Genomic DNA, 14,402 nt, shown 5'->3' with positions numbered 1-14,402 from the left:
GTCATCTCTGCTCATTATGATTCAAACCCACCTCTCTTCTGTCATCCTTTGATGAAGCAATTCCTCAGAGGGGCTTCTAATATCAGGCCTCCCAGAAGACCTCCTACTCCACCCTGGGACCTGAATTATATGTTAGAGAAACTTACCTTACTGCCTTTCAAACTTGCCAATTCAACAGAATTGAAATACCTCTCCTGGAAGACTGCCTTCCTACTAGCTATCACCTCATCCAGAAGGGTCTCAGAACTTCAAGCTCATAATATTCCATGCAGACAGAGTCACCGTGAAGACTAATCCCTCCTTTCTGCCCAAAGTGGTATCTGAAGTGACCCTTTACCAGGCTATACACCTTCTTACCTTCTTTCCCAACCATCAAAACAAAAGGGAAAGAATTCTACACTCACTAGATGTGCACAGACAACTCCGATACTATCTGGACCGCAGTAAGCCATTCATTAAATCTGACCAGCTTCTTGTAAGCTTTGCCCCAGGGGCAGAGGGGAAGCCCATCTCCAAAGAAACCATTTCCAAATGGATTTTGCACTGTATCCATTTTTGCTACAGACTACATGGGAAACCCCTCCCTAAGTCGATCCGTACCCACTCCACTAGGGCAACCTCCACTTCCACTGCCTTCCTCAGAGGAGTACCTCCAGGGACATATTAGAAGCGGCCACCTGGACCTTTGTCCAGATCTTTACAAAGCATTACCACCTTCCTCTCTTTTCTAGGTCTAAGGCAGGGTTTGCCTCTGCAATTCTGCAGGGCCTACTGACCCATACCTAGGACTCTACCTATCATTACACCCTTTACCTCAGCTTTAGGAATCCTCCCACAGGTGATGACTGCAACACTGAAACACAAAGAACATAGTACAGTTGTGTAAACTTACCATAAATGTAGGTGTTCGAGTATATTCACTGTTACTGTCTTGGTTTCTCTCCCTCCATCCCTCATTTCACATCTTCCCCTAGGGGGACACATGCTTCCCAAGGTGGCTCTTAGCCACCAAGGCCACTTCTCTCTCTTCCCTTGTGCTTCTGATGGGTTAGGGCAAGAAAAACTGATGTAATGACTTTGGCTGCCTTGCTTTATAGTACTGACGACCTGACGTCAGACTACAGGCGACAGCAGCCAGTGCACAAAAACATTGACTGTGGTATTCGGGCCGGCCGAGGGCTACCACAGCAAGGATAACCCACAGATGAATGCAACAGTGAATACACTCGAACATCTACATTTATGGTAAGTGTACACAACTGTACTTTTCTGGGATTCTTTCTTAGACAGATGTTACCAGTGTTCCTGAAAGGTTGCCCGACTGTTGCTCCATGGATGTAATCAGGAGGTGTTTGTCTCTAACTAGAAGCCTAGGCATTCATCATAAGATTCCTGGGTGCAGAGAATTATAGCCTGATGTTATATCATACCATTTTCCTAAATTCCCCTCTTCAAAAATGGAAAGAATCCCCACTTGTCCACCCAGTCAGAGGGAGGCAGTATAATTAGAAATAGAAAAGCTGCTCAAAAAAAGTCATTCAGAAGGTCCCCCTAGACTAGATAGGATCTGTAACCTACTGAAGATTTTTCTTAGTGTCAAAGAAGGCAGGGGACTTGAGACCCATCCGGGATCTCAGCAAACTAAACCAGTACATGAAATATTCAAGGTTCCAGATAGTCACAGTTGAGTCCATTTTGCCCCTGCTGCGAAAGGACAATTGGATGTGTTCGATAGATCTTCAAGGTGCATACTGTCACATCAAAGTGAACAGGCGATTCAGAAGATATCTGCACTTCATCTGGGAGCCCACCATTACCAGTTCAGAGCACTGTCCTGTGGCCTAACCACAGCCTCCAGGGTGTTCATCAAATGCATGGTGGTGGTAGAAGCTCATTTGAGACTTTTGGAATTCAGAGGGTTTCTGTATTTAGACGACTGGTTCCTTACTGCCCCAACCAATCATCTACTTCTACAAGCAAGGGACTATTTGCTCCAATTGTGCCTTCACCTAGGCATCAGAGTTGATTACAGCAAATCACAACTCAGATCTACACAGTCTCTGGAGTTTATAGGTGTTCATGTAGACACAGTCAGTCAGATAGCTCCTCTTCTTCCATCAAGAATTCATACACTGAGATCCCAGGTCAAAAAAGTGATGTTGCATCCTTCTCTTCCAGTACAACTAATCGTGCAAGTCTTAGGATCCATGGCAGCAGCTATCACCCTGGTTCTTTTAGCCAAGTTTCACATGCAAATTTTGCAATGGACTTTTTTGGTGTAGTGGTTTATTCTTCAGCAGCCTTTATTCGCCCCAGTCAGGATTACTCAAGTCTTGCAAAAAATATCTTTGGTGGCTTTACTCAGATGAAGTTTCCCAAGGCCATCCATTTTTGTTCTCCTCCTGCTTATGGCCACAGTGACCCCGGACACCTCCCAACTGGGGTGGGGGGGACACTACTTGTACAGGATGATTCAAGGTGCATTGTCTCCAGAAAAGGCCAAGGTGACTGTGAACAGTCCTCTCTGCGTTGCAGGTCTTTCAAGATACTATCCCTTCCAGGACAGTTGCTGTTCAGATGGACACACTGTCTGCAGTCTGGTATATCAACAGACAAGGAGAGACCAGATCTTACCCACTATGTTGAGAAGCAATGAAAGTGTGGCAATAGGCGATCTTTCCCAACAGCTTTCTCATAGCAGTGCATGTACTGGCGAAAGCCAGTGTGATTGCAGACAAACTAAGCAGGTCCATTCTGATGCCTCACAAGTGGTCTCAATGTCAAAGTGGTGGAGGGTATTTTCCATCGATGGGGCCAGCCATGCCGTGACCTTTTCGTTTCTCCCCTCAGCAAGTGCAGCAGGTTCTTTGCCCTGGTCCCTCCAACTGGGGAGTCACCGAGAGATGCTGTAGTCCATGATTGGCCCTCCAGTCTCATCTGTGCATAACCCCCGTTACCTCTTATCCCCAGATTTCAGCAGGCACATATTGGTTGAAGTGCACAGTTATCCTCATTGCACCTTTTTGGCCTTATCAGATTTGGTTTCCTTTCCTGTAGCAACATCTTCTGCATCCACCCTGGATACTGGACCCCAGTCCAGATCTCCTGTCTCACTCGACAGTGATGACTCATCTGTACATAACAGGACTCAAGCTAACTGCATGGTTTCTCCAGTTCCACTGATTGCTAGACAGCCTATTCTGTCCTCCCTGTTCCATCATATTTTATTATCCTCTTAAAAGGGGCCCTTAAGTGACATTTGGATCTCTTTGCCCCTGTACCAGCTGTACTTGTTTTTAGCTTCAGTTTTTAATGAAGGGGCTAGTTTTTCTACTGTCAAGGTGCAGTTGCCTGCCATTTCAAACTTCCATATTGGTGAAAGTAATTCTTCCTTAGCTTCTTCTAGATTATACAAAGCAGTTCTCAAAGGCAACTTCTTTCTTAGGCCTCCAGTAAAAAATCCTACTCCTCCTTGGGATTTAATTATTTTACTTCCAGGTCTGACCCGAGGCCCCTTTGAACCTTCAGCCAAGACGGACGTTAAGTTTTTGTCCTGGAAAAAAATTTTTCTGGTTGCTATTACATCAGCTACACGAGTATCTGAACTCCAGGCTCTCTCCTCCAAGCCTCCTTTTACCTGGTTTTCTACAAAGACAGGGTTACCTTACGGACCAACAAGTCTTTTTTGCCTATGGTAGCTTCTCCGTCTGGTATTAACCAGGTCATTCACCTTCCAGTTTTCTTCCCAAATTTCTCAAGTAAGGGAGAGTACATGCTCCATCTCTTAGCTATGGGTAGACAGTTTTGTTTTTTTTTATCTCCACTGGATCAAATATTTCAGGAAGACTAACCAATTGTTTGTATCCTTCTCACCTAATAGGTTGGGCATGCTAGTTTCTAATGTTACTTTGGCCAAATGGTTAACTGATTACATATCTTTACTCTGTAGTAAAAGAGGGCTGTCTGTGCCTAATCCCCCCTAGAGCTCATTCCACAAGGTATGTGGCTGTATCTTCAGCTTTTTGGTCAGGAAATTCCATAGATGACATTTGTACAGCTACTACTTGGTCCATTGCTCATATGTTTATTGCCCATTGCAAATTGTATTTGGTTTCTGGGAAAATTGCTGCTTTTGGCTCTGCAGTACGTCAAATATCCTTCCATGAGTACCACCCAAGGTTCATCTAGTTGGGGCTCTGTCCCATCAGTTGAGGAATGAATGAAATGACAGCATCAGATAAAAAAAAGCTATGTACTCACCATAATGTTATGTTTGTGTTGTCCGTTTTCATTCTTCCTCAACTTCCCACCCTGCTAACCCCCTTCCCTTTGCTCCTGGAGAGACCTAAAGGATATTACTTTGGGAGCTATTGTTCCTTGTTTGAGCTCAAGTTCTAGTCTTTTAATCTCCACCTTTTTTTAATTTCTTTAAGGTATTGTCCATGGTCTACTGAGAGCAGCAAATTCGATCTGAGGTATGTTAGGCTTGCAGGGCATTGTGGGTAAAGGGAGGAGCTTGAGAGTTGGATCCGGGGGTGTGCAAGAAGCGGCTGAGTTAGATCCGAAACCCATCAGTTGAGGAAGAATGAAAATGGACAACACAGATGTAACATTACAGTGAGTACATAACTTTTTTATTGTATAGCTTTGCTTTTTACTTCTTTTATAGTTAGCATTTGTACAATTGATTTTAGAAGGAAATTGATACATTCTTTAAATTGATTCCAATTGTGATTTAAGTTATCCATTGCTAAAATATTTTTTCTTTAAATTTCCCTTCTCGTATTTAGGGAGCCTTTCCTGCCAGGCTGAAGTGTGTGTTCATCGTTTCTTCCCCTTTGTGGTTTCGAGCACCATTTGCTGTTCTTCGATTGTTTGTAAGAGAAAAGCTACGGGAGAGGGTATATTTAATTTTGTGCCATTTAAATTACTTTGAAAGAAATGCTGAGTAATGAGAAATAGACTCACTATTACTACTACTGTTGTTATCATTACTGTTATCGTCATCATTATTGTCATTAGTAAGACACTTTGTCAAAATGAAAATGTTCCAGTTTAGTGCTCCTTTGACCTGAATTTATTGACAGTAGGACCCAAGAGGTGCTGAGCTGATAGTGAGAGGAAATGGGGAGCATCCTAAAACCTTTGTATTTACTGTAATAGAGAATGTCGGATTGATAGAAGCTATGTTAGTACAGCAGTACTTGTCTGAACATTAAAACAGGAGGAGCAGTGACATTATGGACTTCTGTTCCATCTGTCATTACTCTTTCCACTGAAAAGCCTCCTAAATTCCTGTGTACTTCACACGATGTTCATTGTGTTATACTGCTGCAGTCATCACACTTGGGTTATCCTGCCGTCAGGCGGTCCCGCAGTCGGCCGAATCCCAAAGTCTTAGTCCGGCGTCTGTTGTCGTCGCTTCTTCCCTGACGTCAGTGCGACAGGGGGATAAAAGAGGCAGCCGACGCCATTTTCTCCACTCTTTCTTGCCACGCGGTGCCCGAAGCAGAAGCAGTTCGCAAGTGCCGGTCGGCTAGCTCCTGAGATTTTCGAATCGAATTTCAGCCCGAAGTCTTCTCTAAAGCTAAGTACCCCATTGGGGAAACTTTTCTTGCCTCAGACCGATGTCAGACAAAGTTAATAATTGCATTTCTTGTGGGAAGCAAATACCTCATAAGGATTTCCATTCTTATTGTATTCCTTGCCTAGGCCCAGACCACGACGTCTCTGGTTGTCTGTTTTGTGCTAGGTTCAACAAACGTATAATCAAGTGTCAGGCAGATTTCGCCCGACATTATTTTGGCAGAAACTTTAATTATAGCATGTCATCGGAGCAACCGACATCAGCAATGATTAAAAAAACGCAAGGATAAGGACAGGCAACCAAGGCCAAGACCAGATACCGAGGCCTCAGCAAGGCCTGCCGCCGGTTCTCCGGTTTTCAGCGAGGCGCCTATGCAGCCCCTGACTACTGCAGATTTAGAAATTCTGACAGCCTCCCAGACCGAATCAGCTGGGCCTCAGGAGCCGGTTCCATCTCACCCTTCGGACGCCAACCCTGACGGTGATCCGGAGATTTTGGACAGGCCTTCGGTTTCTGAAGGTGTCTTCAAACCGACAACTATCTCTATTAAGTCTTATGCTAAACTTAAAGCCCCTTAAAAGTTAGGAAACCGGGTCCACAGTCCGCCCCACAGGCCCCTATGCCTAAAAAACAGATGCTTAAGATGGCTGAGGATTTAATTACCCTGATCAGGGGTTCACAACCCCCTCCTGACAAAAGGCCTAGACTGGAGAAAGATTATCCTTCCTCTGACCAAGCATCCATTTCCTCAGCTAACTCTGAGGACCAGGATTATTCCTTCCCTCCTTATGAAGACTCAGATGCTGAAGAGTCCATTCCCTCTGTCTCCCCCCCTGAAGACTACTCTTTTGGGGAAACTTTACACACCATGAGGGAACACTTCCACTGGGAAGGCCAGGATTACTCTGACTCTAAGAAAAGACTTTGTGAATTTCTTCTTCTCCCACAGCATAGACCCCTTGCAATTCCTCCAGTTTTAGACATTTTGGATGATGTTTACACCAAATCTAGTCTAAACCCAGATTCCTTACCTCCTGCACCAGCTAAACCAGACAGATACTACCGAGTTCCTGATTCTCATAAGTTTTTATATAAAAGCCCTGTTGCAGACCCCGAAACCATTTCCCAGGGTCCCAAAGGGGTTAAGGCCTCTACTGCTAAGAATCCACTACCTTCTGAAAGAGATTCCAGAGCATTAGAAAGATGGGGAAAGAAAGTGTATACGTCTGCCACTTTGGCCATGAGGGCCTTAAACTGCCAATTCCACATGCTAAAATACCAGCAGTACTTGATTACACAGTTAAAGCAGAAAATGATCCCTCAGACAGATCAACCTGATTTCAAAGAGATGCAGGATTTGCTGCATGCAGCAGAACAGGTGGGAGAGCATACCTTACAGTGTGGTTTTGATTCATTGGAAGCCTCATGTAGAGCACCTGTTACAGGATCTGTAATACGTAGACATGCTTGGCTAAAAGAGCAAGCCTTACCAGAACATGTCAAAGCAAAGTTATTGGATGCTCCATTGCAGAAAGATGTGTTATTTGGTGTCAAAGCAGAGGAAGTTTTAAAGAAAATGGAAGAAAAGGCAAAATCTATGCAGACAGTTAAAGATTTTTTACAGGTACAACCTCCTCGTTTCAGCAGAAACTGGCCATCAAAAAACTGGTCCTTTCCTGCATCAGACAGACGCCCAAGGGGCAGAGGCTAGCCGCAGGGTTCTTTCAGGCCTAGACAATGGCATACAGCAACTCAAAGAGGTGGAGACGAAAGATCTCAACCCTTCAGGAAACAAACACAATGACGTCCCTCTTCGCCTGCCAAGCAAAACTGCCCTGGCAGCACCTTTGGGAGGAAAACTGGCTCTATTTCCACAAAATTGGCGCATCATAACAAAGGACAAATGGGTTCTGGATATTATTACCCGAGGCTACAGATTTCATTTCCACACTTTACCACGGATGAGAGGCATGCCAAATCTGCCTCCAAACCAATGGGCAGAGGCACAAACACAAATTTCAGCTCTCATGGATATGAAAGCAATTCAAATGGTACCTACAAAGGAGCAAGGTCAAGGTTTTTACTCAAGACTATTTCTAGTACCAAGAAAGAACAAAGCCTGGAGACCCATTTTAGACCTCTCAATTCTAAACACTTACCTGGAGGTACCCAAATTCAAAATGCTCACACTACAGCAGCTTCTTCCCATGCTGGGCAAGGAGTCTTGGCTGGTAACGTTGGACCTCAAAGAGGCATACCTGCATGTCCCGATCAGACAAGATTGCAGAAGATACCTCAGATTTTTGGCAGGTACAACACATTATCAATTCTCTGCATTGCCCTTTGGCTTATCTACTGTGCCCAGAGTATTTACGAAATGCCTGGCATCAGTAATTGCATACTGCAGACAACGAGGAATACAAATTTATCCATATCTGGACTACTGCCTGATCCAAGCGGACAGCAAGGCCATTCTATTACAGCATCTGGCATTTGTAACAAAGCTGCTAAGTTGCCTAGGGTACACCGTAAACAAAAAGAAGTCAAAGCTAATACCCTCGCAAGACATAATATTCCTGGGTGCCAGCTTAAATACAACAGCCCAGATGGCTTATCTCACGCCAGACAAACAAAAACAACTGACTCAATACTTCAAAAAGATGGCAACTTTTACCCAGCTCACTGCAAAGAAAATCCTGCAGGCATTTGGGTTCATGGCATCCTGCATTCAACTAATTCCACATGCAAAGCTGCATATGAGGAAATTACAATGGTACCTGAAAAGTGTATGGACTCAACACAGGCACAGCCTCGAAACAAGTATACCTCTCATTCCCTGCCTTCAAAAAGAGTTCCTATGGTGGGCTCAAGCATGTCAAATAAACAAGGGTCTTCCTTTTGTCTTACCTCCAGCAAACCAAACTATAACAGATTCTTCAGACTATGCCTGGGGAGCACACATGGCAGGACAGTGCATACAGGGCAAATGGTCTGCAAAACAAATGCATCTACACATCAACCAAAAGGAGATGCTAGCTGTGCAAAATGCACTGACAGCCTTCAAGGACCTCTTGCATCCAGGACAACTACTAATAAGGACAGACAACACCACAGTTATGTGGTACATAAACAAACAGGGAGGAACACACTCCTACCCTTTATGCAGACAGGCAATGACCTTGTGGAACACAGCATTGACTTACCAAGTACAACTGCAAGCACAATTCCTGCCAGGAAAGGAAAACATATTGGCAGACGAATTAAGCAGAAATTTGGCAGATCCTCACGAGTGGAGACTACACCCACAAGTATTTTCAATGATAACTCAAAGGTGGGGATGCCCAGACATAGATCTGTTTGCCTCCCCAAACAATTGCCAACTACAAAAATTTTGCACAAGGACTTATCATTCCCTAGCCTGGAAAGTGGACGCCCTATCATTCAGTTGGACAGCATTGACAGTCTATGCCTTCCCACCACTACCTCTCTTGACCAAGGTATTACTGAAAGTCAGATCAGAGAGACCTCAAATGATCCTCATTGCTCCGGACTGGCCACATCAGCACTGGTACCCATTACTAAGGACCTTGACTCACAGCCCTCCATGGATCTTACCTCAATTCCCACTTCTGTTGACTCAGCAAAACTCACAGATCCTTCACAGTCAGCTCAGGACTTTATATTTAGCTGCATGGAGAATACCCTGAATTATCAATCAACACTTCTCTCAAAGGACATCCTGAATGTCATTTTGGAGGCCAGGAGGCCCAGCACCAGAAAAACTTACTCAGACAAATGGAAAAGATTTTGTGCATGGAACCAGGCTAAAGGCCAAAATCCTTGGATACCAAACATTCCTCAAATACTGCAATACTTAACTGAGATGCTACACAAAGGCCTTTCTTTCCCATCCATTAAGATCCATGCTTCAGCCATTTCAGCTCAATATAGTACGGATCCTCCCATATTCTTACACCCTTTACTAAGGCAGTTTCTCAGAGGGGCTAAGAATATAAGACCCCCCCCCCGAAACCCCCCAACGCCACCTTGGGACCTCAACTTCATTTTAGAAAAATTAACACTGCCTCCTTTAGAACCAGCCTTCTCAGCAGAACTACAATACTTGTCATGGAAAACGGCTCTGTTGCTGGCTATCACCTCAGCATGCAGGGTCTCAGAACTACAGGCACTTATGGCAGTGGAACCTTTCATCATTTTCCATCAGGACAGAGTCTCTTTACGAACTAACCCTACCTTTATGCCAAACGTAGTATCCAGTGTGGCTTTGAATCAGACCATTCATTTACCCACCTTTTATCCAAACCCCCAGAATAAAGGAGAAAGACTCCTTCACTCTTTGGACATTCACAGACAGCTACGTTACTATTTGGATAAGACAAAGACTTTCAGAAAAACTGACCAACTCTTTGTATCCCATGCTGCAGGTTCACAAGGAAAGGCTATTTCAAAACAGACCATCTCTAAATGGATAGCACATTGTATCCGCTTTTGCTACTCGCACCATGGGAAAGCAGTGCCTGTTAATATTAGGTCCCATTCTACCAGGGCTACAGCAACCTCAGCAGCCTTTCTCAGGGGGGTTCCAACCAAGGACATTCTGGAGGCAGCTACTTGGAGTTCAGTGCACACCTTTACCAAGCACTGCCACCTTTCATTATACTCAAAAAACAGAGCTGGTTTTGCCACTGCAGTTCTGCAGGGCATCCTAGCTTCGCCTAACCCAGTTTAGTACCAGCCACCCAGCCATAGCTTTGGGATTCAACCCAAGTGTGATGACTGCAGCAGTATAACACGATGAGCATAGTACAGTTTTGTACCTACCATAAATGTAGATGTTCGAGTGTATATACTGCTACAGTCCAGGTTACCCTCCCACCATCCCCTCTACATACCAGGGTGTTGGTTATAACTCCATGTACATCAGTCTATTGGATGCATGCCTATATGGTGTATTTGCTAACAGCTAGTACTATTGTTTATCTACTAAGGTATTTCTGCATAGTTATTTGTATTGCCTTCCTAGTTGGGGGCACCTGACATCTGGGGCAAGAAAAACTGAAGAAAATGGCGTCAGCTGCCTCTTTTATCCCCGTGTTGCACTGACGTCAGGGAAGAAGCGACGACAACCGACGCCGGACCAAGACTTTGGGATTCGGCCGACTGTGGGACCACCTGACGGCAGGATAACCCAAGTGTGATGACTGCAGCAGTATATACACTCGAACATCTACATTTATGGTAGGTACAAAACTGTACTTTTTGCCTACAGTAAAGACGGTCATTGACAGGTATGGCAAAAAAGTGTATACTTCTACAACTTTACAGCCTTTAGAGCTATTAATTACCAAGCCCATAACGTTTGGGTATCTTTTGTCTGTTTGGGAAGCCTGGCTAAAATGCTTATAGATTTTGATGAATCAGAAGCTAAGTCTTATACACTCTCTTCTTACCTCTGCTTCCAAAGTGGCTAAGCATTCTGTTAAGTGCAGTTGTGATACTGCAGATGCATCTTCTAGGGCTGTAGTCACTAGTTTGTTTTTTTGTAGGTTTTCTTAGCGTAGACTTCAGCCTTTGCCTGAGGATGTCAAAGCTAAACTACTTTGACTCGCATATAGAAGTACAGCAGCTGCAGAACTTTTAAGACCTTGCAGAAAGAAGGTAAACTAATACAGTAAATTTTTTCCTAACATATTTTCCTAATTTTCAGAAGAATTGCCCTCAGGCTGGTCTTTTTTTGTAAGGATCTTAAGTGTCCTCAGAAGGTAAGAGACCTCCTAGAAGGCAGTTTCAGAAAGTCTCAACAGAGTTCTGGGGTTTTTAATCTTCCTTTCCAGGCAAATCACCTGCCTTGGGACTGTCTTCCTTCTCTTCTCAATACATCTCGCCTCAGCCTTTGGCTAATTTATCTCAAAAGTTTTCCCTCTGTCTTTCTTTGCCAGTGTTGATAACTTTAGGGAAAAGGGTTGTGTCCATCGTTCAAGGTGACTACAAGGTCTTAGAAGGTTTTCTGTCATCCCTTATGATTTCTTTAGCCCTCACAAAGTCAGAGTCATCTTATTCCGCCTCCTGTTCAAGACCATCTGTTTCATGGGACAGTAGAATTGGTTCCTCCTCACTTGCAGAGAGCAGGTTTTTACTGAAGACTGTTTTGACTACCAGGAAATAGAGCACTTGGAGACATATTTTGGATCTTTATGTCCTGAAAACTTATTTTAAGTTGCAAGATGTTGACTATTTATTTCTTGCTTCAAAAGAGTCTTCTACAGGCCTTTTTAGTGACTTTGTATTTAAAATGCACTATCTTCTTATTCTTGTGCAGCTGCAGTACTGGAAGTTCTTTTGGTTTTGTGTGTCTTTGTCTCACTTTCAGTTTTCTGCTTTACCCTGTGATCTTTCTGCTGCCCCAAGGGTATTCAAAAAGTGTCTAGCTCCTGTCATTGCCTTCTGCAACCTTCAAGCTATTCAGATAGTCTATCTTCTCATTCAGGTTCCTACCCAAAAGCTTCTAACTTATTTACAACTTGTGGTGAATCTTCTGGGCAGTCTGGGATTCACTTTGAACATGAAGAAGTCTTGCTTATTTCCACCTCAGGATCACATTTTCCTGGGGTGCAGAATCAGCACATTGTCAGTGACAGCTTTTCTTTGAGGACAGGGTTCTTTTCCTGATTGATTACTTTTAGAACCTTATTCCCTTGGCTATGACCTTTCTAAAAGAGATTCTCAAAGCTCTGGGCTTACATGGCAGAGCTGTGGTGTAAGAAAACTCCTATGGTGCACAGGTGATTACTGAGCTAGTGGTGCCAAGAGCCTTTATAAGCCTAGCCAGTAATACCCAGGGTATGGCAATATTACATCTTAAATTTCCTAGATATGGGATGGGGTAGTACTGGGATAGTGGGCCTTTGGTTGTTGGAGCCCTGAGTCATTTTGCAGACTGCCTCTGTCCATAAGGGACAAGGGCTGTAGCCAGGAAGTGAATTTATGGTTTCCCCATCCATTTATCCAAATTCTTTTTTAAAGAGAGTGAGGGACAGGCTTTGTTTTTTGAAGATGGGAGGTTTATTCCATAGACACGGTAGCCTTTGGGATAAGAGTCTCTCTCTCCAGCAAGTTCTGTTCGAGTCACAAATAAGGTTCAGGTGCATGGAACATGTTGCCCTCATAATTTATCTTGCATATATGTAACATTTTCATTGGGGCTGGATCAGAGGTACCTTTTAGGTTAGGCACAAGTCACCTCTTAATAAACAGTAAGAGATGGAGTAAAAGGATGGGCCTGTAGTCAGTCTGCATAAGACATGTCTTACGCTTTGTATTTGTTTTAGTGAGAGACCTTTGAGCTACTCCAGTTGGTGTAAGTGCCTTGTTAGGTACATGCAGAAGGTAGCATTGTACTCGATTTATGGGCCTGATGAGGGCCAAGTACAATGGCACTGTGACTTCCTTTGACCTTGATGCCATGCCTTTACTTGTAAGTTGAGCCACAGAACGATTTCCTCACTGCCGTAGCTACCTGGTGATCATGGTTTTAGGTTACTGTCTGTGTTCTTAGGTCCCTCATCACTGGGTCTACTTTTAGCAGGTGTGCTGTCAATATTATAATTTGCAGGGATATCTGATTTACCAAACGGTATGATCATGCATTTTTTAGCATTTAGTCTCAGACCATGGTTTTGGCACCATTTGTTGGTCATTTTTAGGCCTATTTCTAGGATGTCAGCATCATTTGGGGATTCAGCTTAGTCGTCGAAGAACTTGGTGAGCCAGAGGCCCCCAACATTGGCCTTCTCTTCAGAGAAGTATATACCTAACAGGAGGGTTCCCAACACTGATCGCTGTGGGACACCCCTAGTAACAGGTTTCTTATTGCAAGTGAATTCTCCTTTGTAGACAGCATATGTCCTGTTATTGAGCCAGTTTGCTGTCCATCTGACAATGTAAGGGTTCATGCCTTAATCAATAAGTTTATCTGTGATCCCCGAGTAGGGCATTGTGTTTAAAGCTCTGGCCAGGACTAGGTAAGCAATTTGTACTGTTTTACCCTCATCCATGACCCTGGTGACTTTCTTGAAGAAGTCTACCAGATTGAGCAGGCAAGACCTCTCTTTGACAAAAGCAGATGGGCCAGTGTTTGGAGATTTCTTTTGTCTTTATTGACCAAGTCCATGATAATTCTTTCCATGGCCTTGCAGATAAGACTGGTCAAACTTCTGAGTCTGTAGTTCCCTGGGTCAGTTGATGAGCCACCCTTTTGCAGAGAGACAACCGTTGCAGTCCTCCATTGTTCATCGTGTTACCCTGCTGCAGTCATCACACTTGGGTTATCCTGTCGTCACGCGGTCCCGCAGTCGGCCGGAATTCCAAAGTCTTGGTCCGGCGTCGGTTGCTGTCGCTTCTTCCCTGCCGTCAGTGCGCCAGGGGTATATATAATGCAACCGACTCCATTTTCTTCAGTCTTTCTTGCCGCGCGGTGCCCGAAGCAGAAGCAGTTCGCAAGTGCTGGTCGGCCGACTCTTGAGATTTTCAAAGTCGAATTTCAGATCCGAAGTCTTCAATAAAGCTAAGTACCCCGTTGGGGAAACTTTTCTTGCCTCAGACCGATGTCAGAAAAAGTTAACAATTGTATTTCTTGTGGGAAGCAAATACCTCATAAGGATTTTCATTCTTACTGCATACCTTGCCTAGGCCCAGACCACGACGTCACTGGTTGTCATTTTTGTGCTAGGTTTAATAAGCGTACTATAAAAAGATGCTTTGATTTCGCACGACACTACTTCGGTAGAAAATTTAA

At 44.1% G+C, this 14,402-nt stretch overlaps 1 protein-coding gene across 1 annotated transcript in view; it reads left to right on the top strand.

Annotated features, from left to right (window-relative positions):
- The window catches only part of LOC122791399 (tyrosine-protein phosphatase non-receptor type 9-like), a 594,700-nt gene that overhangs the window by 209,108 nt on the left and 371,190 nt on the right, over nucleotides 1-14,402 (top strand). The window contains exon 5 of the mRNA XM_044059141.1: nucleotides 4,791-4,901. Within this exon, the coding sequence (XP_043915076.1) occupies nucleotides 4,791-4,901 (111 nt within the window). The remainder of the gene's footprint in view (nucleotides 1-4,790; nucleotides 4,902-14,402) is intronic.

Source organism: Protopterus annectens, chromosome 17.part0 (genome assembly GCF_019279795.1).
Source record: "Protopterus annectens isolate FY-2018-M chromosome 17.part0, PAN1.0, whole genome shotgun sequence".
NCBI lineage: Eukaryota > Metazoa > Chordata > Ceratodontiformes > Protopteridae > Protopterus > Protopterus annectens.
Note: the sequence above shows the minus strand (reverse complement) of the source record. Positions and strands in the feature narration are given on the sequence as shown.